Source organism: Ranitomeya imitator, chromosome 6 (genome assembly GCF_032444005.1).
Source record: "Ranitomeya imitator isolate aRanImi1 chromosome 6, aRanImi1.pri, whole genome shotgun sequence".
Classification (NCBI taxonomy): Eukaryota; Metazoa; Chordata; class Amphibia; order Anura; family Dendrobatidae; genus Ranitomeya; species Ranitomeya imitator.
The window spans coordinates 15679500-15706411 of NC_091287.1; the positions used below are offsets into that span (position 1 = coordinate 15679500).

General features: G+C 48.1%; 2 protein-coding genes across 3 annotated transcripts in view; one reads left to right on the plus strand and one right to left on the minus strand.

Annotated features, from left to right (window-relative positions):
• The window catches only part of ATG9B (autophagy related 9B), a 35492-nt gene extending 25742 nt beyond the window's left edge, over nt 1-9750 (plus strand). Inside the window, exons 2-15 of the mRNA XM_069729241.1 lie at nt 140-276; nt 1040-1083; nt 1897-1961; nt 2293-2460; nt 2595-2736; nt 3732-4480; nt 4588-4741; nt 6011-6190; nt 6671-6916; nt 7069-7283; nt 7560-7668; nt 7774-7858; nt 7978-8131; nt 8470-9750. Of these exons, the coding sequence (XP_069585342.1) occupies nt 168-276; nt 1040-1083; nt 1897-1961; nt 2293-2460; nt 2595-2736; nt 3732-4480; nt 4588-4741; nt 6011-6190; nt 6671-6916; nt 7069-7283; nt 7560-7668; nt 7774-7858; nt 7978-8117 (2406 nt within the window). The 5' untranslated portion in view covers nt 140-167 and the 3' untranslated portion in view covers nt 8118-8131; nt 8470-9750. The remainder of the gene's footprint in view (nt 1-139; nt 277-1039; nt 1084-1896; nt 1962-2292; nt 2461-2594; nt 2737-3731; nt 4481-4587; nt 4742-6010; nt 6191-6670; nt 6917-7068; nt 7284-7559; nt 7669-7773; nt 7859-7977; nt 8132-8469) is intronic.
• A 698-nt stretch (nt 9751-10448) lies between these two features.
• The window catches only part of NOS3 (nitric oxide synthase 3), a 103973-nt gene continuing 87509 nt past the window's right edge, over nt 10449-26912 (minus strand). For both annotated transcript variants that reach the window (XM_069729240.1, XM_069729239.1), the window contains exons 17-26: nt 25960-26092; nt 25544-25622; nt 23204-23394; nt 22940-23121; nt 22457-22667; nt 22231-22318; nt 20055-20176; nt 19726-19874; nt 13782-13976; nt 10449-11192 (exon numbers count right to left, since the gene is read on the minus strand). In XM_069729240.1, coding sequence (XP_069585341.1) covers nt 11082-11192; nt 13782-13976; nt 19726-19874; nt 20055-20176; nt 22231-22318; nt 22457-22667; nt 22940-23121; nt 23204-23394; nt 25544-25622; nt 25960-26092 — 1461 coding nt within the window. In that variant the 3' untranslated portion in view covers nt 10449-11081. The remainder of the gene's footprint in view (nt 11193-13781; nt 13977-19725; nt 19875-20054; nt 20177-22230; nt 22319-22456; nt 22668-22939; nt 23122-23203; nt 23395-25543; nt 25623-25959; nt 26093-26912) is intronic.

Sequence of the window (26912 nt, forward strand, 5' to 3'; positions counted from 1 at the left end):
GACCCCAGACTGCGGTTTGCAGGACAGGACATATTTTCTTTGCAAGGGGAAAGGAAACAAATGCTGTGAATACGGTGGTAATGTTTCCAAACTCCAGCTAATTCCTCCCCGGGTGACCTGCTGGCGCTTTGTGTTCCAGCTGAGCTGCGGAGGGCGATGTCTTGAGGATGGAGGCGCAGGAGCAATTCCGAGAATATCAGAGGTTAGAAGACTTCGAGGAGGATTCGCCTCCGGGAGAAGAGGATTTACTGGTGCACGTTCCTGAAGCCGTCAAAGGTAAGAGCCCGACCAGCGAAGGGCAAAAATCTTACAGGGGTTTCCTACCTGAGCGATCTTCCACTACTTCCTAATTATGACCCATCTTTAAGATGTCGGACTGGAGGTGGTCTGAGGTTTAGCACCCTGCGCACAGAGCCGAACGCCGCCGCTCCGAAAACTGTTTAGTGGCTGCTGCAGATGAGCGCCTATTCAATTAGAAGCTGAGCTGTAATACCACTCTCTACCTGTACATTGGCGTGGCGCTGTTTGTCAAAGATGACAACTATTTTTTTTAATCCCGGACAACCCTTTTAAGACCCATGGGGGAATACATTGGATAGCACAGTGGCTCAGTGGATAGCACAGCAGCCTCACAGCGCTGGAGTCCTGGGTTCAAACCCCACCAAGGACAACATCTGCAAGGAGTTTGTATGTTCTCCCCGTGTTTGGGTGGGTTTCCTCTGGGTTCTCCGGTTTCCTCCCACGATGCAAAGACTTATAGGGAATCTAGATTGTGAGCCCCATCGGGGACAGTGATGATAATGTGTGCAAAACTGTAAAGCGCTGTGGAATATGTTAGCGCTATATACAAATAAAGATTATTATTATATGACAAAATTGAAAAAGTTGTAGTTGGGTGCGCAGAGATATCAGTCATATCAAGCCCTTGGGGGGGCCCAAAGGTTCGCCCACCACACAAGAACCTAGTGGTATGAGGGGCTGTGATATAGATCTGTGTGCTATAATTTGGGTTCTTTTTCTTTTCTTTCTCTCCCTCCAGACTCCTGGCATCACATTAAGAACTTGGATAACTTCTTCACTAAGATATCCTTCCTGATGGACTAACAAAAGCTGCAAATAAAGCTCCGAGGACTGGGGTGGGTGGTTGGGTTCTGGGACTGGGAGGAGAGTGGGCGGACTTGGAGGAGGGGGGCGGACTGGGACTGTGGACTGGGAGGAGGGGGGTGGACTGGGACTGTGGACTGGGAGGAGGGGGGTGGACTGGGACTGTGGACTGGGAGGAGGGGGGTGGACTGGGACTGTGGACTGGGAGGAGGGGGGTGGACTGGGACTGTGGACTGGGAGGAGGGGGTGGACTGGGTCTTTGGACTGGGAGAAGGGGGTGGACTGGGTCTCTGGACTGGGAGGAGGTGGGTGTACTATGGACTGGGAGGAGGGGAGTGGACTGGGAGGAGGTGGGTTGGACTGGGAGGGTGGGTGACCTGGGACTGGGAGGAGGGTGGGTGGACTGGGACTGGGAGGAGTGGGTGAACGTGGACTGGGAGGAGGGGGGAGGACTGGGAGGAGGGGGGTTGGACTGGGAGGGTGGGTGACCTGGGACTGGGAGGAGTGGGTGAACGTGGACTGGGAGGAGGGGGGAGGACTGGGAGGAGGGTGATGAACTGGGACTTTCGACTGGTAGGAGGGTGGGTGGTGGGGGACTTGAGCAGGTTTAATGTTCAGGAGTCTAAAAAAAAAAAAGTGGGTGACAGTCTCGGTGTGAGAAGTGATAGAGCTGAGACATGTCTGAACAGAGGGGCTGACCCCGTAGATAACCACGTGCCCCGACACTGACATCCGGTGGCTGCAGTGGAGCTGATTTACCTGTTTGCACTTTTCCTTGACCACTTGCTGCACATTTACCATTTCCACCAGAAGAATGGCTTCGCCTGCATGGTGCTGTCCGACTTCTTTGAACTTGTGTAAGTATAAAACTTTTCTGCTAAGTTGTTATATCTAATCCTATCCTGTGATACTGTCTGCTGAGCCATGTATCTAATCCTATCCTGTGTGATACTGACTGCTGAGCCGTGTATCTAATCCTATCCTGTGATACTGACTGCTGAGCCATGTATCTAATCCTATCCTGTGATACTGACTGCTGAGCCGTGTATCTAATCCTATCCTGTGATACTGACTGCTGAGCTGTGTATCTAATCCTATCATGTATGATACTACCTGCTGAGATGCTCTTATTCTCATGTGAGCTCTTGAGATTCTCTTATAACCTCTGCCCATTTTCCTCCTTTGCAGCCAGTTCCTGTTTGTCGTTATGTTCACCACCTTCCTATTTCACTGTGTGGAATATGACGTCCTTTTTGCCAACAAACCTGTCAACCACACACATTCAGGGACCAGTCCTGACCGAAACAAGGTGACCTTGGCTGACGCCATCCTGCCTGCCCAGCAATGTGCCCTCAGGTGTGTGCCATGCTGTAACACTGATCTGAGTGATGTAAGATCACCATCTGCCAGCAGAATAGTGAGTGCAGCTCTGGGGTATAATACAGGATAAGTAATGAGATGTGTATTTCTTATCTCTTTTGCACACACAGGATTCAGGAGAGCGGTTGGATCATCTTCCTTCTTGTCATGGCGGCCATATTTTGGCTTTATCGTCTGATCAAGATGTTCTGCAACCTGCTGAGTTACTGGGAGATCCGAAAGTTCTACATCCGAGCACTGAAAATCCCATCGGTGAGTAGTCGCAGTTGTCGCTGGGTATTGTGCTCCTCTATGTATGTTGGGGGAGGATTACTACAACATATACAGGTGCTTCTCACAAAATTAGAAGATCACCAAAAAGTGAAACTTTATATAGAGTCATTACACACAGAGTGATCTTTCACATGTTTATTTCTGTTAATGTTGATGATTATGGCTTACAGCCAATGAAAACCCAAAAGTCATTATCTCAGTAAATTAGAATAATTAACATAAAACACCTGCAAAGGCTCCTAAGTGTTTATAAAGGTCCTTAGTCTGTGTCAGTAGCTCCACAATCATGGGGAAGACTGCTGACCTGACAGATGTCCAGAAGGCGTCACTGACACACTCCACAAGGAGGGGAAGCCACAAAAGGTCATTGATAAAGAAGCCGGCTGTTCACAGAGCGCTGTATCCAAGAATATTAATGGAAAGTGGAGTGGAAGGAAAAAGTGATTGATGCAAAAAGGAGCCAGACCAAGTATTGAGTGCATTTACTGAACATACATTTCAGTAGAAACATTTCAGATTTTAAAATCATTTTTCAAGCTGGTGTTATAAAGTATTCTAATTTTACTGAGATAATGACTTTTGGGTTTTCATTGGCTATAAGCCATAATCATCAACATTAACAGAAATAAACACGTGAAATAGATCACTCTGTGTGTAATGTCTATATAATATATGAGCTTCACTTTTTGTGTTGAAGAAGTGAAATAAATTCTCTTTTTGATGATCTTCTAATTTTGTGAGAAGCACTTGTACATTCTCCGGCCGAGCGTGCCTCCGGCCCACCCTGACATTAGTAGTCCTGGGCCGATCCAGCGCGGTGAGAGCAGGACGGGGCTGGAGTAAGTTGGTGCAGGTGCTTAATTGTTTCAGTCCTGGGTGTAGCTGAATCCACACCTGCAGTATCACCGTACCTAATCTTTACCCCTAATTGTCAATGTCTCCCCCTGCCCTTCTTCTCTTGCTCCGTTTTGCAGGATGAGTTGTGTAACTTCACATGGCAGGAGGTCCAGTCCCGTCTCATCTCCCTGCAGAGAGAGCAGCCCATGTGCGTCCACAAGAAGGAGCTGACCGAGCTCGACATCTACCATCGCATCCTACGCTTCAAGAACTACATGGTGGCCATGGTGAACAAGAGCCTCCTCCCTGTCCGCTTCCGCCTCCCTCTGGCCGGGGACATCACGTTCCTCAGCCAGGGGCTTAAGTACAACCTGGAGCTTCTCTTCTTCTGGGGTCCCGGGTCTCTTTTTCAAAACAAATGGAACTTGCAGCCCAAGTACAAGCGTCCAGGGCAAAGGCTGGAGCTCGCTCAGGAGCTGAGCCGCACCATCATCCTCCTTGGACTGGCAAACCTCTTCTTGTGCCCGTTTATACTGGTCTGGCAGATACTCTACGCCTTCTTCAGCTACACCGAAGTCATCAAGAGGGAGCCGGGCAGCCTGGGCGCCAGACGTTGGTCACTGTACGGCCGACTTTACCTGCGCCACTTTAACGAGCTGACGCACGAGCTGCAGGCGCGGATGAGTCGCGGTTATAAGCCGGCTACAAAGTACATGAACTCTTTTGCATCTCCGCTTTTGGCCATTGCCGCCAAGAACCTGGGCTTTTTCGCTGGGTCCCTGCTGGCGGTCCTCATCGCTCTGACCGTGTACGATGAAGATGTGTTAACTGTCCAGCACATACTGACCGCCATTACAGTCCTCGGAGTGTTGGTCACTATAGCCAGGTGAGAGAACAGAATGCTTCTCCAGGAGGGGTGGCACTTATTGTGGGGTTGTCTGCAGGTTGAGTGTGTTGTAGTGTCTCTCTTTATTAATATTCATCTTCTCGCAGGTCATTTATCCCTGATGAGCACATGGTGTGGTGTCCGGAACAGCTCCTGCAGTGTGTCCTAGCCCACATACACTACATGCCGGACCACTGGCAAGGGCACGCTCATAAGCTGGAAACCCGCGATGAGTTGGCACAGCTCTTCCAGTACAAGGCGGTAAGTAGTCCCTGGCCCTATAATGTGTGGGGATAATATAGTTGGGGATGCCATTACTGTGTGGTGTGGGGCGTGGACATGTGCAGTGCTGGACATGTAGAGGTGTAGTGTGCCGCTGGGCCTGTAGGGGTGTAGTGTGCCGCTAGGCCTGTAGGGGTGTAGTGTGCCGCTGGGCCTGTAGGGGTGTAGTGTGCCGCTGGGCCTGTAGGGGTGTAGCGCGCCGCTGGGCCTGTAGGGGTGTAGCGCGCCGCTGGGCCTGTAGGGGTGTAGCGCGCCGCTGGGCCTGTAGGGGTGTAGCGCGCCGCTGGGCCTGTAGGGGTGTAGCGCGCCGCTGGGCCTGTAGGGGTGTAGCGCGCCGCTGGGCCTGTAGGGGTGTAGCGCGCCGCTGGGCCTGTAGGGGTGTAGCGTGCCGCTGGGCCTGTAGCGTGCCGCTGGGTCTGTAGGGGTGTAGTGTGCCGCTGGGTCTGTAGGGGTGTAGTGTGCCGCTGGGTCTGTAGGGGTGTAGCGTGCCGCTGGGCCTGTAGGGGTGTAGCGCGCCGCTGGGTCTGTAGGGGTGTAGCGTGCCGCTGGGTCTGTAGGGGTGTAGCGTGCCGCTGGGCCTGTAGGGGTGTAGCGCGCCGCTGGGCCTGTAGGGGTGTAGCGCGCCGCTGGGCCTGTAGGGGTGTAGCGTGCCGCTGGGCCTGTAGCGTGCCGCTGGGTCTGTAGGGGTGTAGTGTGCCGCTGGGTCTGTAGGGGTGTAGTGTGCCGCTGGGTCTGTAGGGGTGTAGCGTGCCGCTGGGCCTGTAGGGGTGTAGCGCGCCGCTGGGTCTGTAGGGGTGTAGCGTGCCGCTGGGCCTGTAGGGGTGTAGCGTGCAGCTGGGCCTGTAGCGTGCCGCTGGGCCTGTAGGGGTGTAGCGTGCAGCTGGGCCTGTAGCGTGCCGCTGGGTCTGTAGGGGTGTAGCGTGCCGCTGGGCCTGTAGGGGTGTAGCGCGCCGCTGGGTCTGTAGGGGTGTAGCGTGCCGCTGGGCCTGTAGGGGTGTAGCGTGCAGCTGGGCCTGTAGCGTGCCGCTGGGCCTGTAGGGGTGTAGCGCGCCGCTGGGCCTGTAGGGGTGTAGCGCGTCGCTGGGCCCGTGGCGGTGTAGCGCGACGCTGGGCCCATAACTGTGTAGTGTGCCGCTGGGCCTGCAGTCACGTAATGATGTACTATTTTTGTGGTTATATATTATATGTTGCAGAGTTTGTTTATTCTGGGGGTCTTATACCTTCCTCTTCATTTTCCTGCTACTGTAGGTCTTTATTCTAGAAGAACTCCTCAGCCCCATCATCACCCCGTTCATCCTGATCTTCACCCTGCGTCCCAAGTCCCTGGAGATCATTGATTTCTTCCGCAACTTTTCCGTGGAGGTGGTGGGAGTCGGTGATATCTGCTCATTCGCTCAAATGGACATTAGGAAACATGGAAACCCACAGGTGACTCCTCGCAGCTCCGGCAGGGTCAGCTTTACTTTTAGGCTAAGCTCACACTGGGTGTTTCTTTATGCTAATTTTCAGCTGCTTTTTACAGTATCAGCAAAGCCTTTGAGATTATCAGTATTTTGCATGTTTTTTTACATAGAGCACGTCACTTCTTTCTGCGCTTTTCACCCATTGACTTGAATGGGTGGTGAAAAACGCACCAAAAACACAGGTATCGTGGTAATTTGCTGATGAAGAAGTAACTATACACTTCGATATGCATAAAATAAGCCACCGTCTTTCAGTTCATCAATTGAGGAATAATGTCTTCTTCAGCCGTGCGGATAATATCCACAGATTTTTTTTACTCTGGATTAGATCTAACGCCCGAGATTCCTGCAGGCGACGGGCACGTGCCCCAGGGTATATATACAGTAATATTGCTTTGTCACCTCCACCTTCTAACCCCCGTGTATGGTTTTGTACTGCCCACAGTGGATGTCGGAGGGGCAGACTCAAGCCTCCGTCTACCAGCAGGCCGAGAACGGGAAGACCGAGTTGTCTTTGATGCACTTTGCGATCACGAACCCGCGCTGGCACCCCCCACTGGAGAGCTCCATGTTTATCGGCCACGTGAAGGAGAAGGTTCAACAAGACGCAGCCAACGCTCCCCCCGCCCAGCAGATTCTGTGTGATGCCCCCATCTGCAGCTCCATCCTGTCCAATGAATCTGGGACTGCGGTCAGTACTGCCCTTCCACCGCTGTATTATTTTTGCCATGCCCCTCCCACGCTGTATTATTTTTGCCATGCCCCGCCACCGCTGTACTATTCAGTACTTTTTACTTCCACCCGTTGTTAAGTTTGCTGTGCCATCTCTTTTTCTTTTTTTAGCCTGATACTTTGCTGGCCAGTGTTCTGGTCCATCCAGTCCTGACTGCCAGTGGGTTGCCCACCCGAGACCGCCGCTTTGCTCAGCCCACTACGACCGCATCTGCTGCAGCGAGTGTCCTGGCATCTCTGTCAGCTTCGCAGATCTCCAGTCGACCACAGGGGTTGCACTCCAATAGTTCACTGTACACCAGCGACCGGACGGTCCTGCAGCAGAGGTCAGTGTCCGAGCCGAAAATTCTGCTCATTTCCTATTAACCGCATTTCTGGTGTTTGTCAATGGGCTAAAATATGGAGTGTGGCTTAAAATGTAGGTATTGATCAGATTGTTACTGTATGCAGTAAAGGGAGATCCTGTGAAATCTGTGTATACAGCACCACCTGGAGGTTATTAACTTGTACTGCAAATGTAAAAATGCAATCATTGAAATCCAATAGATTGATGGATGTTAGGGGTAGTAGTTCTTGTCATTAATGATTCTCTTCTCTCTCAGCACCATGTCTCCCAGTGAGTCTCAGATCCAGAGCATTTCTCACTTGTCTCTTTTGGCCTCTGAATTTGCATCTGCCGAGATGAGCTTACACGCCATTTACATGCACGAGGTAAGACTACACGGCTGTGTCCGTACATGAGTCCGTGCGCCGCTCCGGCCTGTGGCTCTCTCTGTGTCAGTAGGAGGATGAGAAATTCCGGGTTTGTCATTCCAGGTACACCAGAATCAGGGCTCGTCACAACGCCCCCTAGGGATGTGGCAGGCGGCAGACATGTCACCGCATCAGAGACAAGTGCCAGGTATGTGCCCCTCTGGCCTCGGCAGGGCCGGTGCTCAACCCCACCCACCCCAACCCTCTGGCCTCAGTAGGGGCCTGGTGCCCGAGCCCCCTCTGACCTCTCATGTTTCTACACTACAGGCGCCAGGTCCGGTCATCGCTCCGGCTATCGGGGTCTGCGCCTTGGTGGATGGGAGGAGGAGGAACAGGAGGCAGAAGAAAGGACCCCCCTCCAGGCGGCGTCCTCCGCACACAGCACAAGCAGCAGCGGAAGCAGCTAACACACGGCCCTCTGGTGAGTAGGGTCAAGGAAAGAAGGCAGAAAAAAGTGAATTAAGTGAGCGGATGGGGAGACATTATTCTGTAATTACAGTCTGAGCTTTCATCTTATAGAACGTGTCATGGCTGGAGAACAGAGAATGACGTTCTCAGTATCACACCTTCTGAGCCGTGTATCTAATCCTAACACACGACGGCTTAGATGTAGCGGCACAGTCTCACATATGGCGGCATTAGATGCACGGCTCAGCAGTAGGTATTACACGTGGTGGGATTAGATTGTATCGCAGATGCCTGGATTGGATGCAGCCGGACATCTTTATCTTCCTCACTATCTTTTCGGCTTTCTTGCAGCTCGGGTTCTGCAGATATTTATTCCTGGGACGGATTTGGGGTCTTGCTTCCCCCAACGTCAGCGATTTCAGAAGATATTGGTGTGTGCTTGGCTTGTATGAGAGCGGATTGGGGGACTCTTTGTGACATTAGCTTTACACTAAGGGGTCATTTTCCCCCCCCCTTCCCCCCCCAAATCCCTCTCTTTCTTAAAGGAACAGCGTCTGTATTGATGTCAGTGACTTGAATCCGCTGCTCGCTGTCTTTGGAGATTTCCTTACAGTGTTATTATCTATTGTCACCGCGTGAAGAACTCCCAGGACTCGGCCGCTCTGTCCGATCACAGACTCTCCTGCTTCAGGGGAGACTCGAGGTGCTTCGCAATGGTTTCTCCAACTACCACCTCCATCATTGTCGTGCCACCACTCATCATTGAAGGCGTACAGAGTCCGCCGCCATCAACAGTGACATCACGGCCGGAGGCTGGTGCTATCTCTCTGGTGGATGCCAGGACCTGCTTTACAGAAGTGCCTTTGTCCCGGGGTGTGCTGCCCGTCCGGTCGGGGCACAGCGCCCACATTCATGTCTAAGCAATGCTGCGCCAAACATTTCACGTGCTGCTCTCATCGCTGCTCCATAGTCACTACAGACAGAGGTGACCCCTGCTCTTTCTGAATGTGTTTTTTTTCTTTAAAGGGGGTCTCCATAAAACTAAATGCTCGCCCTGCCTTCATGGATGTAGTTCTCTGTGCTGCCTGCCTATTAGCATTACCCTTTTTAAATAGGTAAAGTTTCTCTATTCCGGACTTAAAGGTACAAGCCCCAGGATTGGGAACGAGGGGTGAAGGCAGCGTCCTGGAATAACACTATTATACTACACTGCTGCTCAGGAAGTGACGTGTGCAAATGGATCGCCCGGTGGGATCACCTAACCTTGGGAGATGGCTATTGCTCTCTGTTATCAGCCAGTAGTGGAGAGCATCGTTTCTATAGGTACTCTGCCTCCATGAGGCGATGGCGCCCCCTCCAGCCACCATCGTAGAGTGTTAGTACATGGAGTATTGGTGCTTTTTGGGGTCTCTGATGGTCTCCTGCTGCACTGGGTCTGCTCCCCCTGTACATGTCTCGTGTGCACTCATTTCAGAGATGCGGCTGTTGACTGCCAAGCTGCACCCACAGATGAGGTCGGTGGCGGCCCTGTGCCCAGCGGAGCTGCCCGCACCTTATAATGATGCACGGCGTACGCTGGGCTGCGGCATGGCTCATTTTGCAATAAATGTTTACATCCTTGTCGATAATAAATGGCGGCTGCGTGTGGTTTCTTGTGTAGTCCTATGGCATAGGGGCTAGGGGGGCCTAATAGAAGCTGTTGTGTACAACCTATTGTTCTCTGTTATCAGCCAGGCCAGAGCTGTGCTAACTGCAGGACTGATGGAGTTAATGTTCTTTGGTATTGTCCGTTCCTGTCCTCTATACTCAGATGCAGGAAGCCTCTATAGACGTGGCCATTTCTCTCTCAGAAGACTAGGAAAGTCGTACCGGCAGCCATAGTGGTAGTCACCCAGCTTTCCCAGTGATAAAAGTACCCACAATCATACAGAATATACCATATGTGGAAACCAGAGGGGCGATAAGCGGCTGCCGGACATCTCCAGGGGAAGGATTGGATGGCAGGTTCAGTGCCGGCATGAAGTACACAGCTTAGAAAGGCATGAAATGCCAGACCCTGGATCACTAGGACATCCCCTGCCGGCTTCTGGTGATGTGGCTGCATTTATTACCGTCCGGCGCTGTGATAACCTTTCGCATGCTGCTGGACACTCCCCTGCAGGGCGTATATTGGAATGCCTGACTCCGCCCCTGAGGATCTTTGTGTCCCCCCCCCAGGCTGAGGTCATGCAGAGCGTCGGGGTCCAGATCTGCCGTTGTCGCACTGACAGCAGAGTGTGAACAGCACCACGTGTCCTATAATAACGGGACTCTGCTTGGAGAAGCCGCGCTCCGCCTGGTAATAAACATTCGCTCTTTATTGAGAAGTACAAGATGAGGAAACATGAAATGAATCCGCGACTATGAATCTGTGTCGCTATCACACATATATAGACAAACTGATGGTGGGAACGGCGCCCCAGGTAACATGTCAATCAGCCAATAATTTTTTAGAAATTACAAAAAAATAAGTGATTGGGGGCTGGGATGATTTATGTCTAAGACACAAGGTAAGGAGCGACCTCCACATAATTCCAGATCCTATTATGCAAAAAAAAAATCAATTTTTTTTTCTTGTCCGCCAAAACTAAAAGTGCCCCCTTAGGCGAGGGCTATCATCATCATCAATACGTAATTTATTTCCAGCTGTGATTCTGATGGTGGCAGATTTTCCCTTTGCATACGGTGTGAGCAGGCGGTTCATGACGTGTATTCAACTTGTAAGAAACTACTTAAAAGTGGAGAGTGCAACATATGAAATCCAATATAAATTGCCACAGCCAATCAGACGTCAGCTTTCAGGGGGTTTACTGCACATTTTGGCTGCTGCAGCATCGGCCCCAGCGTGATGACAGATTTTGTGGGTGTATACCCTCCACGGGGCGATAGTTTTATGTAGTAAGCTCCTCGCCCTGGTGCGGCCATCACGTCTCTCGCTTCTCCTGCAGGGACATTGACTGACACCGCACACGAGACGTCACCTCCTGCGTCCTCAACGTGATGCCGAAAATGTCCTCGTGGTATCGGTTCTGGTCCTACGAGAAGGGAAAAGACCAGAAATAAACTATAATGATCTTTCACCCGTCTAATACAATCCTCTCCAATCTCACGGTAATTCAGTATCTAATCTGGAGAAACATCTAATACAATCCCAGGTACCAGGCGACGGCTTCACCCTTCTCCAATCTGATCTCTGCAATCGTTGGAAATAGATTATATATCTGCCTTCATTATAAACTCCGCACATATAAAACATCTGCCACCAATCCGATCGTAACCCTCCCCCGTCTGATAAACCTGCTCCCATCAATATGATGCCAAGACCTGCGCCCACCATATCAATGACCACGTATTCACCACCAATCTGATCCAATCCATCTGCGACAGTCCTGGGATGGGGGCAGCAGATATTTATTAGGATTGGATGATATTAGGATCGGATGTGATCAATGTCTACCTGAAATCAGATCCCAATACACATTTACTACGTCCATCACCAATCCGATTACCTCCCCGAAATCTCCATCTTCCATGGATCTCACCACCAGCATTCCGCTAAACCTGCCCCCTTATATCACACCAATATTACCAGAACACCGATTTTATTGGTTGACTGAGGTTGGGATGAATTTATTAAAAAAAACACCGTTCCAATCTGATCAAAATATGCATTCAATACAATCAGATCTCCAACAAACCAACCATATGAAACCACCAATCGCCATAAAACTGTCACCAATCCACCACAGTTTGATATCTTAATCTTTGATATTCTACAACAATCTTAGAAATCTGCCCTCTTCTATCCACCCCTAATCATGAGATATCCACCAAACGTGATCCATCCTCCACCGATCATGAGTCATCCACGAACCTGATCCTGCCAATCACGATTCATCCACCGATCTGATCCCACTGATCATGAGTCATCCACGAACCTGATCCTGCCAATCACGATCCATCCACTGATCTGATCCCACCAATCACGATCCATCCACCAACCTGATCCTGCCAATCACGATTCATCCACCGATCTGATCCCACCGATCATGAGTCATCCACGAACCTGATCCTGCCAATCACGATCCATCCACCGATCAGGATTCATCCACGAACCTGATCCTGCGAATCACGATCCATCCACCGATCTGATCCCACCGATCATGAGTCATCCACGAACCTGATCCTGACAATCACGATCCATCCACCGATCTGATCCCACCAATCACGATTCATCCACCAACCTGATCCTGCCAATCGCGATTCATCCACTGATCTGATCCCACCGATCATGAGTCATCCACGAACCTGATCCTGACAATCACGATCCATCCACTGATCTGATCCCACCGATCATGAGTCATCCACGAACCTGATCCTGACAATCACGATCCATCCACCGATCTGATCCCACCGATCATGAGTCATCCACGAACCTGATCCTGCCAATCACGATCCATCCACTGATCTGATCCCACCAATCACGATTCATCCACCAACCTGATCCTGCCAATCACGATTCATCCACTGATCTGATCCCACCGATCACGATTCATCCACCGATCCTATAATTCACCTCCACCCCACTTTGATCCCACCAATCAAAATATATTCATCAACAATCTGATCCATGATTCATCCACCACCAATCATATCTTAAAGAGAATGTGTCATCAGAAAATTACTCAATGTTTAAATCGAGGTTTTGGCATTTGAGATTAAAAAAAACAAAAAACTTAATCTTTAAAAATACAAAAAAAACTTCCAAATCTCCCACAGAGGTACATTAGACTGTAAACTTCCCATTGTTTCTGGAAAAGTAAATCTACATTAGCAGCAATGAACACTCTGCCCCTATGCGTGGTATTGAAGCATCTAATGAGCGTGTGCAATGGTCATTTAGAAGGAAGAGGGAGGAAGTGAGCTGTGACATCACCTATTGTGATTAATGGTACTTGTGTCTTAGCTGTGTTTTGATAACTACTCTGTCAGTTTAATGCCTCTACTGATAATGAGTCTGCTGAAAGGACAGGTAGTACGAGTTTAAAAAAGTCCCAGGGGCCAGTACGAAAAATGCAGGATTGCTAAATTATTAAAAAAAAAGAATAAAATAGTGTCCAACGTGAAGATTTAATACAAAAGTCGGATTTAATCAGCAGCTCATTTCCGGACAACATTCACTTTAAAGCATCCTCAATCTGATTTTTCGTCCTGATGATTCCTCTAGTAATCCCAAGCACGGCCCTATATTCCCCTTTATCTCACCAATCTGATCACAACCACCTCGTGCATCGGCTCAGTCTCACTAACAGATACTCACATCTCATTTCATAAATCTACATTAACTGCACAGATAACAGCAGGTGTTACACGTTCGTTACCTCCAGAGCAGCATTCACCGTTCTGCTGGTTCCTTCTATGTATATGGGTGGATTATCTACAATCTACAGCCAGACATGTGAGCGTACAACTGAGCACCAGTGCGAATCTGCTCTCCAGTACAAGGAAACCAGCAGAATGCTGAATACAGCTCTGAAGGTGACTGGGGTATAAGACATAACTGAGCAAAACTATAACAGTGTATAAACAGGTGAAGTTCTCTTAGTTCCACATAATTATCGTACCCTCAGCTCCCCAATGTAGTCTCCAGCTTCAACGATGCTCATGTCCCCCTGGGACACCAATATAAGCTGAACTGTCTGCAGGACATCAGTGGCCATAGTGACGTCACCGCATATGTACATGTGTCCGTTACTGTGATGCAGCACCTCGTACACGTGACACGCCAACTGCATGCGCAGGATGTCCTGTACATAAGTCTGAAAAAGAAAGGATTCATTATATCTCCCTGTATACAGAGATACATGATAAGATCCTGTCTGCAGCCTCCACTAGGGGGAGCTCCCTGTATACGGAGATACATGATAAGATCCTGTCTGCAGCCACCACTAGGGGGAGCTCCCAGTATACAGAGATACATGATAAGATCCTGTCTGCAGCCACCACTAGGGGGAGCTCCCTGTATACAGAGATACATGATAAGATCCTGTCTGCAGCCACCACTAGGGGGAGCTCCCTGTATACAGAGATACATGATAAGATCCTGTCTGCAGCCACCACTAGGGGGAGCTCCCTGTATACAGAGATACATGATAAGATCCTGTCTGCAGCCACCACTAGGGGAGCTCCCTGTATATAGAGATACATGATAAGATCCTGTCTGCAGCCACCACTAGGGGAAGCTCCCTGTATACGGAGATACATGATAAGATCCTGTCTGCAGCCACCACTAGGGGGAGCTCCCTGTATACAGAGATACATGATAAGATCCTGTCTGCAGCCACCACTAGGGGGAGCTCCCTGTATACAGAGATACATGATAAGATCCTGTCTGCAGCCACCACTAGGGGAGCTCCCTGTATACAGAGATACATGCTAAGATCCTGTCTGCAGCCACCACTAGGGGAGCTCCCTGTATACAGAGATACATGATAGGATCCTGTCTGCAGCCACCACTAGGGGGAGCTCCCTGTATACGGAGATACATGATCAGATCCTGTCTGCAGCCACCACTAGGGGAAGCTCCCTGTATACAGAGATACATGATAAGATCCTGTCTGCAGCCACCACTAGGGGGAGCTCCCTGTATACAGAGATACATGATAAGATCCTGTCTGCAGCCACCACTAGGGGGAGCTCCCTGTATACAGAGATACATGATAAGATCCTGTCTGCAGTCACCACTAGGGGGAGCTCCCTGTATACAGAGATACATGATAAGATCCTGTCTGCAGCCACCACTAGGGGGAGCTCCCTGTATACAGAGAAACATGATAAGATCCTGTCTGCAGCCACCACTAGGGGAGCTCCCTGTATACAGAGATACATGCTAAGATCCTGTCTGCAGCCACCACTAGGGGGAGCTCCCTGTATACAGAGATACATACGATTCTGTCTACAGTCACCACTAGGTGGAGCTCCCTGTATACAGAGATACATGATAAGATCCTGTCTGCGGTCACCACTAGGGGGAGCTCCCTGTATACAGAGATACATGATAAGAACCTGTCTGCGGTCACCACTAGGGGGAGCTCCCTGTATACAGAGATACATGATAAGATCCTGTCTGCAGTCACCACTAGGGGGAGCTCCCTGTATACAGAGATACATGATAAGATCCTGTCTGCAGTCACCACTAGGGGGAGCTCCCTGTATACAGAGATACATGATAAGATCCTGTCTGCAGCCACCACTAGGGGGAGCTCCCTGTATACAGAGATACATAAGATTCTGTCTACAGTCACCACTAGGGGGAGCTCCCTGTATACAGAGATACATGATAAGATTCTGTCTGCAGTCACCACTAGGTGGAGCTCCCTGTGTACAGATATACATGATAAGATCCTGTCTGCAGCCACCACTAGGGGGAGCTCCCTGTATACAGAGATACATGATAAGATCCTGTCTGCAGCCACCACTAGGGGGGGGGCTCCCTGTATACAGAGATACATGATAAGATCCTGTCTGCAACCACCACTAGGGGGAGCTCCCTGTATACAGAGATACATGATAAGATCCTGTCTGCAGTCACCACTAGGGGGAGATCCCTGTATACAGAGATACATGATAAGATCCTGTCAGCAGCCACCTCTAGGGGGAGCTCCCTGTATACACAGATACATGATAAGATCCTGTCTGCAGCCACCACTAGGGGGAGTTCCCTGTATACAGAGATACATGATAAGATCCTGTCTGCAGTCACCACTAGGGGGAGCTCCCTGTATACAGAGATACATGATAAGATTCTGTCTGCAGCCACCACTAGGGGGAGCTCCCTGTATACAGAGATACATGATAAGATCCTGTCTGCAGCCACCACTAGGGGGAGCTCCCTGTATACAGAGATACATGATAAGATTCTGTCTGCAGCCACCACTAGGGGGAGCTCCCTGTATACAGAGATACATGATAAGATCCTGTCTGCAGCCACCACTAGGGGGAGCTCCCTGTATACAGAGATACATGATAAGATTCTGTCTGCAGCCACCACTAGGGGGAGCTCCCTGCATAGAGATACATGATAAGATCCTGTCTGTAGCCACCACTAGGGGGAGCTCCCTGTATACAGAGATACATGATAAGATCCTGTCTGTAGTCACCACTAGGGGGAGCTCCCTGTATACAGAGATACATGATAAGATCCTGTCTGCAGTCACCACTAGGGGGAGCTCCCTGTATACAGAGATACATGATAAGATCCTGTCTGTAGTCACCACTAGGGGGAGCTCCCTGTATACAGAGATACATGATAAGATCCTGTCTGCAGCCACCACTAGGGGGAGCTCCCTGTATACAGAGATACATGATAAGCTCCTGTCTGCAGCCACCACTAGGGGGGGGGGGCTCCCTGTATACAGAGATACATGATAAGATCCTGTCTGCAACCACCACTAGGGGGAGCTCCCTGTATACAGAGATACATGATAAAGATCCTGTCTGCAGTCACCACTAGGGGGAGCTCCCTGTATACAGAGATACATGATAAGATCCTGTCTGCAGCCACCACTAGGGGGAGCTCCCTGTATACAGAGATACATGATAAGATCCTGTCTGCAGCCACCACTAGGGGGAGGTCCCTGTATACAGAGATACATGATAAGATCCTGTCTGCAGCCACCTCTAGGGGGAGCTCCCTGTATACACAGATACATGATAAGATCCTGTCTGCAGCCACCACTAGGGGGAGTTCCCTGTATACAGAGATACATGATAAGATCCTGTCTGCAGTCACCACTTGGGGGAGCTCCCTGTATACAGAGATACATGATAAGATCCTGTCTGCAGCCACGTCTAGAGGGAGCTCCCTGTATACACAGATACATGATAAGATCCTGTCTGCAGCCACCACTAGGGGGAGCTCCCTGTATACAGAGATACATGATAAGATCCTGTCTGCAGTCACCACTAGGGGGAGCTCCCTGTATACAGAGATACATGAATACATATTACATGAATTACATGAATACATAAAGCTGCCAAAAAGGAAACAGAGAAGCACATTGCTAAGGAGAGTAAAACTAATCCCAAACTGTTCTTCAACTATATCAATAGTAAAAGAATAAAAACTGAAAATGTAGGCCCCTTAAAAAATAGTGAGGAAAGAATGGTTGTAGATGACGAGGAAAAAGCTAACATATTAAACACCTTCTTCTCCACGGTATTCACGGTGGAAAATGAAATGCTAGGTGAAATCCCAAGAAACAATGAAAACCCTATATTAAGGGTCACCAATCTAACCCAAGAAGAGGTGCGAAACCGGCTAAATAAGATTAAAATAGATAAATCTCCGGGTCCGGATGGCATACACCCACGAGTACTAAGAGAACTAAGTAATGTAATAGATAAACCATTATTTCTTATTTTTAGTGACTCTATAGCGACAGGGTCTGTTCCGCAGGACTGGCGCATAGCAAATGTGGTGCCAATATTCAAAAAGGGCTCTAAAAGTGAACCTGGAAATTATAGGCCAGTAAGTCTAACCTCTATTGTTGGTAAAATATTTGAAGGGTTTCTGAGGGATGTTATTCTGGATTATCTCAATGAGAATAACTGTTTAACTCCATATCAGCATGGGTTTATGAGAAATTGCTCCTGTCAAACCAATCTAATCAGTTTTTATGAAGAGGTAAGCTATAGGCTGGACCACGGTGAGTCATTGGACGTGGTAGATCTCGATTTTTCCAAAGCGTTTGATACCGTGCCGCACAAGAGGTTGGTACACAAAATGAGAATGCTTGGTCTGGGGGAAAATGTGTGTAAATGGGTTAGTAACTGGCTTAGTGATAGAAAGCAGAGGGTGGTTATAAATGGTATAGTCTCTAACTGGGTCGCTGTGACCAGTGGGGTACCGCAGGGGTCAGTATTGGGACCTGTTCTCTTCAACATATTCATTAATGATCTGGTAGAAGGTTTACACAGTAAAATATCGATATTTGCAGATGACACAAAACTATGTAAAGCAGTTAATACAAGAGAAGATAGTATTCTGCTACAGATGGATCTGGATAAGTTGGAAACTTGGGCTGAAAGGTGGCAGATGAGGTTTAACAATGATAAATGTAAGGTTATACACATGGGAAGAGGGAATCAATATCACCATTACACACTGAATGGGAAACCACTGGGTAAATCTGACAGGGAGAAGGACTTGGGGATCCTAGTTAATGATAAACTTACCTGGAGCAGCCAGTGCCAGGCAGCAGCTGCCAAGGCAAACAGGATCATGGGGTGCATTAAAAGAGGTCTGGATACACATGATGAGAGCATTATACTGCCTCTGTACAAATCCCTAGTTAGACCGCACATGGAGTACTGTGTCCAGTTTTGGGCACCGGTGCTCAGGAAGGATATAATGGAACTAGAGAGAGTACAAAGGAGGGCAACAAAATTAATAAAGGGGATGGGAGAACTACAATACCCAGATAGATTAGCGAAATTAGGATTATTTAGTCTAGAAAAAAGACGACTGAGGGGCGATCTAATAACCATGTATAAGTATATAAGGGAACAATACAAATATCTCGCTGAGGATCTGTTTATACCAAGGAAGGTGACGGGCACAAGGGGGCATTCTTTGCGTCTGGAGGAGAGAAGGTTTTTCCACCAACATAGAAGAGGATTCTTTACTGTTAGGGCAGTGAGAATCTGGAATTGCTTGCCTGAGGAGGTGGTGATGGCGAACTCAGTCAAGGGGTTCAAGAGAGGCCTGGATGTCTTCCTGGAGCAGAACAATATTGTATCATACAATTAGGTTCTGTAGAAGGACGTAGATCTGGGGATTTATTATGATGGAATATAGGCTGAACTGGATGGACAAATGTCTTTTTTCGGCCTTACTAACTATGTTACTATGTTACTATGTTAAGATCCTGTCTGCAGTCACCACTAGGGGGAGCTCCCTGTATACAGAGATACATGATAAGATCCTGTCTGCAGCCACCACTAGGGGGAGCTCCCTGTATACAGAGATACATGATAAGATTCTGTCTGCAGCCACCACTAGGGGGAGCTCCCTGTATATAGAGATACATGATAAGATCCTGTCTGCAGCCACCACTAGGGGGAGCTCCCTGTATACAGAGATACATGATAAGATCCTGTCTGCAGTCACCACTAGGGGGAGCTCCCTGTATGCAGAGATACATGATAAGATTCTGTCTGCAGCCACCACTAGGGGGAGCTCTCTGTATACAGAGATACATGATAAGACTCTTAGTCTTAGGGGAGGCAGGTATCGCAGTCTTTTACTATAAGTCGGCTAGCTAAGATGGATATTAAGGTTTTCATTGATATTTACCAAAGTGGAGCAACTTGAAGTCTTGGAATTGGTTTCAGGGCTTTATGGGAATGTCCAGCAGGTTGAGCGATTATGGAAGCCATATGTATTCTTGTAGGTGACCACTAGATGGCGAATGTGATCCATAGAGCTAAAATCCCTGCAGTTCTAACCATCTTTTTTTTCACTAATAAAATGAAGTTAACCCTTTTCAGCGTGGGATCACCTCTCACCTTTGAGCAGCCTGGCTGGCGTGAAAAGGCCGTGTAGATCTGGCTGAGGGCACCCCTCTTCTGGGCGTCATAGGTTTCCTCATTATATATGTGGTCAAGTTCTGGACACCTGGATCCAAAGACCAAAGTCATTTCACCAGGAACTAAATCTGCAAAAGGGAAATAACAACAATAACCTTGGTGTGGACTTTATTTCTGCAATCAGTCAGTGGTTCTCCTGGTCTCCACCACCTGCAGAGGAGATAATGCTGGAACCGCACAGATGGTGAGTTATAGTCTGACAACCCAGCTCACAAGTCACAAACATAGAACAATGCAATAATTATTACCTTTATTTTCTAAGTCGTAAAGTCTCTGCTGCCAGAAGCCCCTGAAGGGTGCAATACCCGTCCCCGGCCCCACGAGGATACAGGGCGCCGTAATGTCAGACGGCAGATGGAAAGATGGAGCCCTGTACACAGACAGCGACACGTCAGATCAATCTGAGACTACATGTATTCTCATATCTGGGGGCAGTATTATAGCAGTTATATTCTTGTACATAGGGGCAGTATTATAGCAGTTATATTCTTGTACATAGGGGCAGTATTATAGTAGTTATATTCTTGTACATAGGAGCAGTATTATGTTAGTTATATTCTTGTACATAGGGGGCAGTATTATAGTAGTTATATTCTTGTACATAGGAGCAGTATTATAGTAGTTATATTCTTGTATATAGGAGCAGTATTATAGTAGTTATATTCTTGTACATAGGGGGCAGTATTATAGTAGTTATATTCTTGTACATAGGAGCAGTATTATAGTAGTTATATTCTTGTACATAGGGGGCAGTATTATAGTAGTTATATTCTTGTACATAGGGGGCAGTATTATAGTAGTTATATTCTTGTACATAGGGGGCAGTATTATAGCAGTTATATTCTTGTACATAGGGGGCAGTATTATAGCAGTTATATTCTTGTACATAGGGGCAGTATTATAGTAGTTATATTCTTGTACATAGGGGGCAGTATTATAGCAGTTATATTCTTGTACATAGGAGCAGTAGTATAGTAGTTATATTCTTGTACATAGGAGCAGTATTATAGTAGTTATATTCTTGTACATAGGAGCAGTATTATAGTAGTTATATTCTTGTACATAGGGGCAGTATTATAGTAGTTATAGTCTTGTACATAGGAGCAGTATTATAGTAGTTATATTCTTGTACATAGGGGCAGTATTATAGTAGTTATATTCTTGTACATAGGGGCAGTATTATAGTAGTTATATTCCTGTACATAGGGGCAGTATTATAGTAGTTATATTCCTGTACATAGGGGCAGTATTATAGTAGTTATATTCTTGTACATAGAGGCAGTATTATAGTAGTTATATTCTTGTACATAGGGGCAGTATTATAGTAGTTATATTCCTGTACATAGGGGCAGTATTATAGTAGTTATATTCCTGTACATAGGGGCAGTATTATAGTAGTTATATTCTTGTACATAGGGGGCAGTATTATAGTAGTTATATTCTTGTACATAGGGGCAGTATTATAGTAGTTATATTCCTGTACATAGGGGCAGTATTATAGTAGTTATATTCTTGTACATAGGGGCAGTATTAAAGTAGTTATATTCCTGTACATAGGAGCAGTATTATAGTAGTTATATTCTTGTACATAAGGGCAGTATTATAGTAGTTATATTCTTGTACATAGGGGCAGTATTATAGTAGTTATATTCTTGTACATAAGGGCAGTATTATAGTAGTTATATTCTTGTACATAGGGGCAGTATTATAGCAGTTATATTCTTGAATATAGGGGCAGTATTATAGCAGTTATATTCTTGAATATAGAGGCAGTATTATAGCAACTATATTCTTGTACATTGGGGCAGTATTATAGTAGTTATATTCATGTACATAGAGGCAGTATTATAGTAGTTATATTCTTGTACATAGGGGCAGTATTATAGCAGTTATATTCTTGAATATAGGGGCAGTATTATAGCAGTTATATTCTTGTACATAGGGGCAGTATTATAGTACTTATATTCTTGTACATAGGGGCAGTATTATTGTAATTATATTCTTGTACATAGGGGCAGTATTATAGTAGTTGTATTCTTGTACATAGGAGCTGTATTATAGTAGTTATATTCTTGTACATAGGAGCAGTATTATAGTAGTTATATTCTTGTACATAGGGGCAGTATTATAGTACTTATATTCTTGTACATAGGGGCAGTATTATTGTAATTATATTCTTGTACATAGGAGGCAGTATTAAAGTAGTTATATTATTGTACATAGGGGCAGTATTATAGTAGTTATATTCCTTTACATAGGGGCAGTATTATAGTAGTTATATTCTTGTACATAGGGAGCAGTATTATAGTAGATATATTCTTGTACATAGGATCAGTATTATAGTAGTTATATTCTTGTACATAAGAACAGTATTATAGCAGTTATATTCTTGAATATAGGGGCAGTATTATGAGAAGTTCTTACCCTCTGACAAAACAAGGCACGGGGGCTCCAGGAGTCAGCTGATCCAGCCATGTTGAGCACACGCCATAATGCAGAGGGCCTTTATTCTCTACATAACACATACAATACATTTAGGTTTTCTTACACCAGACACTGTATATACAGTATACGGAGTACTACGGTATTATTTTGTACATGTTGTATCCGTTATTCGATTTCTCCATAGTTCCTGACAGTCCATACTCACCCTGTGAGTGATACAACACCACTGCTACAGTCAGGTGTATCTGGTCGGGGTAGGCCTCCAGAGAGGAGCTGATGGAGTAGTATCGCGGTTGGAGGAGGGGTAGCTGCGTCAGCAGAAGGGAGCTGGGGACACTGATGGATGGGAATTCCTCCAGCACTTCCACCAGAGTAGGGCACCGGTACCACTTCCACTCCTCGTACTGACGGGCATCCTGTGGGGGCGAGTTATGTCATAGTTTAAGCTTGCACATATACGAGAAAGGTTGTGTCTGAGTTTCTCCTTGGGAGTATTTAGGTTTTCCACAGATTTGAGTAATATATGAGAAGGAATAATAATGTCAGCTCCACCTTCGGCTCCTCATGGGCGGTATTAATGCAAGCACCTCCCCCTCTTTCTAAGCAACAGAATATCGGCAAAGAAGGAAGGGATGTTGGGTTGTGTGCTGACTTTTTGACTTTTAATGACCTGCAGTCCTGATCATACCTGGCTGAGCATCTCTAGCCGCTGCCGTTCCTCCGGATCCTCACAGAGGACGCTGAGCAGCTGCAGGAACTGAGGTGTGGGGGGTGTAGTAATGTCCAGGTAATTAGTCAGTGCCTGTCGCAGAGTACAAGGTGGGATTCTGGTGTCAGAGACCCAGGTAGCCTTACGGCCTGTCCCCAAACCTGAGAGGAGATACACAAAGTGGAGCATAAACTAGAGACTGCAGAAAGTAGGACACTAAAGATGGCGGCAGCTCCTGCTTACGTTGGCTCGAGTCTTTGTCCATGGTTTCCACCTGCACGGTGTCGTTAGCGGGAGGAGGGTCTTCCACCCTTTCCAGCAGAGCCTGCACCAGCTCTTCTCGGTTACATGGGAAGACCCCCAGGTGGTCTCCAGGAGAATATCTCAGCTCATCCTGACCCTCGGTGTTCAGCTTGATTATGATGGTTGAGCGGCTGAGGTTAGAGGAGAGGCAGAAGGTGGGCGACATAGAATGGTTATGAACCCCCCAACCACCTCCCAGAAAAAAAACCCACCCCTAACAAAATAGATACCCCATAAAAGTGCTGACATGAATATCATATTGTAAGATTATTTTAGAGGGTTATGATGGCTCTCCGATACCAGAGGAGGAGGAGGTACAGAGGAGGCTGCAGGAGGAAGAGGAGGGACAAAAAAGCCTGTAGGAGGAAGAGGAGGGACAGAGGGGCCTGCAGGAGGAAGAGGAGGAGGGACAAAAAAGCCTGTAGGAGGAAGAGGAGGGACAGAGGAGCCTGCAGGAGGAAGAGGAGGAGGGACAAAAAAGCCTGTAGGAGGAAGAGGAGGGACAGAGGAGCCTGCAGGAGGATGGGGAGGAGGGACAAAAAAGCCTGTAGGAGGAAGAGGAGGGACAGAGGAGCCTGCAGGAGGAAGAGGAGGAGGGACAAAAAAGCCTGTAGGAGGAAGAGGAGGGACAGAGGAGCCTGCAGGAGGATGGGGAGGAGGGACAAAAAAGCCTGTAGGAGGAAGAGGAAGGACAGAGGAGCCGGAACAGAGGAGCCTGCAGGAGGACGGGGAGGAGGGACAGAGGAGGAATAGAGGAGCCTGCAGGAGGAAGAGGAGGAGAATTAGAGGAGCCTGCAGGAGGAGGAGGGACAGAGGAGCCTGCAGGATGAAAACGTGGCGGTATAGAGGAGCCTGCATGAGGAAGAGGAGGAGGGACAGAGGAGCCGGCAGGAGGACAAGTAGGAGGGACAGAGAAGCCTGCAGGAAGGAGGGACAGAGTAGTCTGCAGGAGGAAGAAGAGGAGGGACAGAGCAAGAGGAGGAGGGACAGAGGAGCCTACAGGAGGAAGAGGAGGAGGGACAAAAAAGCCTGTAGGAGGAAGAGGAGGGACAGAGGAGCCTGCAGGAGAAAGAGGAGGGACAGAGGAGCCTGCAGGAGGAAGAGGAGGAGGGACAAAAAAGCCTGCAGGAGGAGGAGGAATAGAGGAGCAGGAACAGAGGAGTCTGCAGGAGGACGGGAAGGAGGAATAGAGGAGCCTGCAGGAGGAAGAGGAGGAGGGACAGAGTAGCAGGAACAGAGGAGCCTGCAGGAGGATGGGGAGGAGGGACGGAGGAGGTAAAGAGGAGCCTGCAGGAGGAAGAGGAGGAGGGACAGAGCAGCGTGCAGGATGAAAACGTGGCGGTATAGAGGAGCCTGCAGGAGGAGGAGGGACAGAGGAGCCTGCATGAGGATGAGGAAGAGGAACCTGCAGGAGGAAGAGGAGGAGGGACAGAGGAGACTGCAGGAGGACAAGGAGGAGGGACAGAGAAGCCTGCAGGAGGAAGAGGGACAGAGGAGCCTGCAGGAGAACAAGGAGGAGCGACAGAGAAGCCTGCAGGAGGGGGAGGGACAGAGGAGCCTGCAGGAGGAAGAGGAGGAGGGACAGAGGAGCCTGCAGGAGGAGGAGGGACAGAGGAGCCTGCAGGAGGAAGAGGAGGAGGGACAGAGGAGCCTGCAGGAGGAAGAGGAGGAGGGACAGAGGAGCCTGCAGGAGGAAGAGGAGGAGGGACAGAGGAGCCTGCAGGAGGAAGAGGAGGAGGGACAGAGGAGCCTGCAGGAGGACGAGGAGGAGGGACAGAGGAGCCTGCAGGAAGGAGGGACAGAGGAGCCTGCAGGAGGAAGAGGAGGAGGGACAGAGGAGCCTGCAGGAGGAAGAGGAGGAGGGACAGAGGAGCCTGCAGGAGGACAAGGAGGAGAGACAGAGGAGCCTGCAGGAAGGAGGGACAGAGGAGCCTGCAGGAGGAAGAGGAGAAGGGACAGAGCAAGAGGAGGAGGGACAGAGAAATCTGCAGGAGCAGGTAGAAAAGTCTGGAGGATAGGGGAGCCTGGAAAGGAAAATTATACAAAAGATTGTTGTTGTGTCTCATTATCGCCCCTCCAGCTTAAAAAAACAAACAGAACAACGTGCCCCTAGGACTGTTTCATAGAAATTTTAAGTCAAGTAGTGGAGCTGCAGTGTAAAGTATGTGGGATAAGAGTAGAATCCTGATTCCCACCCACAGGGAGCCGCACAATGTCCCCGTACACCAGATCTACATCATCCTGCTGGATCATCGCACCGCTCCAACCCCAGCGCCTCACCTGGACTTCTCACTTTGCAAATTCTCCTTTGAGATGAGCGTCGCCTCATACACCTTCCTTCTGTGCACCTGAGAAAGACCTAAGAGGGATCGAAGCCAAACCTGACAGATCAGATGTAGCACAGACATTGCAGAAAGATGACCCAACAGAAAGGGCCCCCACAGTGAGCCCAGGGACCCCAATGTCTCACTCCTCACAGGGAGCACAATGACAGCTCCCTGCAAACAGCTCCATGTATCTCAGCTTCCTGCAAACCTGTGAGTGCATCTCTGGAGATGTAGTTTCTCTACATTGGATCACAGACTGGAAGAAGTGAGGTCAGATCTCAGAACTATGAATGCAGCTCTGGAGGTGACTGGAGAATGAAACGATGTAACTTAAGACAGGTAGAAGAGAAGCAGAAAACAGGGAAATACCGGTAACGAGGTCCGGGGAGGAGGCCTGGATGGACATGCGGTACATGGACCTCTGCCAGCTGCCTTTGGCTTGGAAAAAGTCAGGAATATTTAAGTCGGTGTCATCTCCAACACAAAATGTGTCACAGGCGGCCTGAGGAGGAGAGAAAGAGGTGTTACATAGGACTGAAGGTGACATCTACTACATTATATGTATTCAGAGTTATCACTGTGTTATTTGTGGTGTTACATAGGACTGCAGGTGACATCTACTACATTATCTGTATTCAGAGTTATCACTGTGTTATCTGTGGTGTTACATAGAACTGCAGGTGATATCTACTACACAAGTTCATGCAGCGGGTGAAATAAGTATTGAACACGTCACCCATTTTCTATGTAAATTTATGTCTAAAGGTGCTATTGCCAAAAAATTCTCATCAAATGTCGGAATTAACCCGTGCAATACAAACACAGGCAAAGAAAGCACCATAGATGTCCATAAATTATGTGAAATAATGAGAAATGACACAGGGAAAAGTATTGAACACATGACGAAAGAAAGATGCAGATAGCCATGGAAAGTTGTAACACCCGCTGAAATCTATCAGTAATTAGAAGGCAATCCTGCCACTTTGTGACAAATAATATCAGCTGGTTCAAATGAGGGCCTATAAAATGGGGTTTCATTACCCCAATAGACCAAACAAGAATCTCATGATCGGTAAAACCAATGAGTGTCTCAAGACCTTCACAACCTTATTGTTGCAAAACATACTGATGTTAATGCATACAGAAGAATTTCTAATCTACTGGAGCTTCCAATGAGCACTGTTGGGGTCATAATCTGGAAGTGGAAAGAACATAATTTCACCATAAACCGGCCACGACTAGGTGCTACGCACAAGATTTCAGACTAAGGAGTGAAAAGAATTATTAGAAGAGTTGTCCAAGAGTAAAATCAAACGACCAAA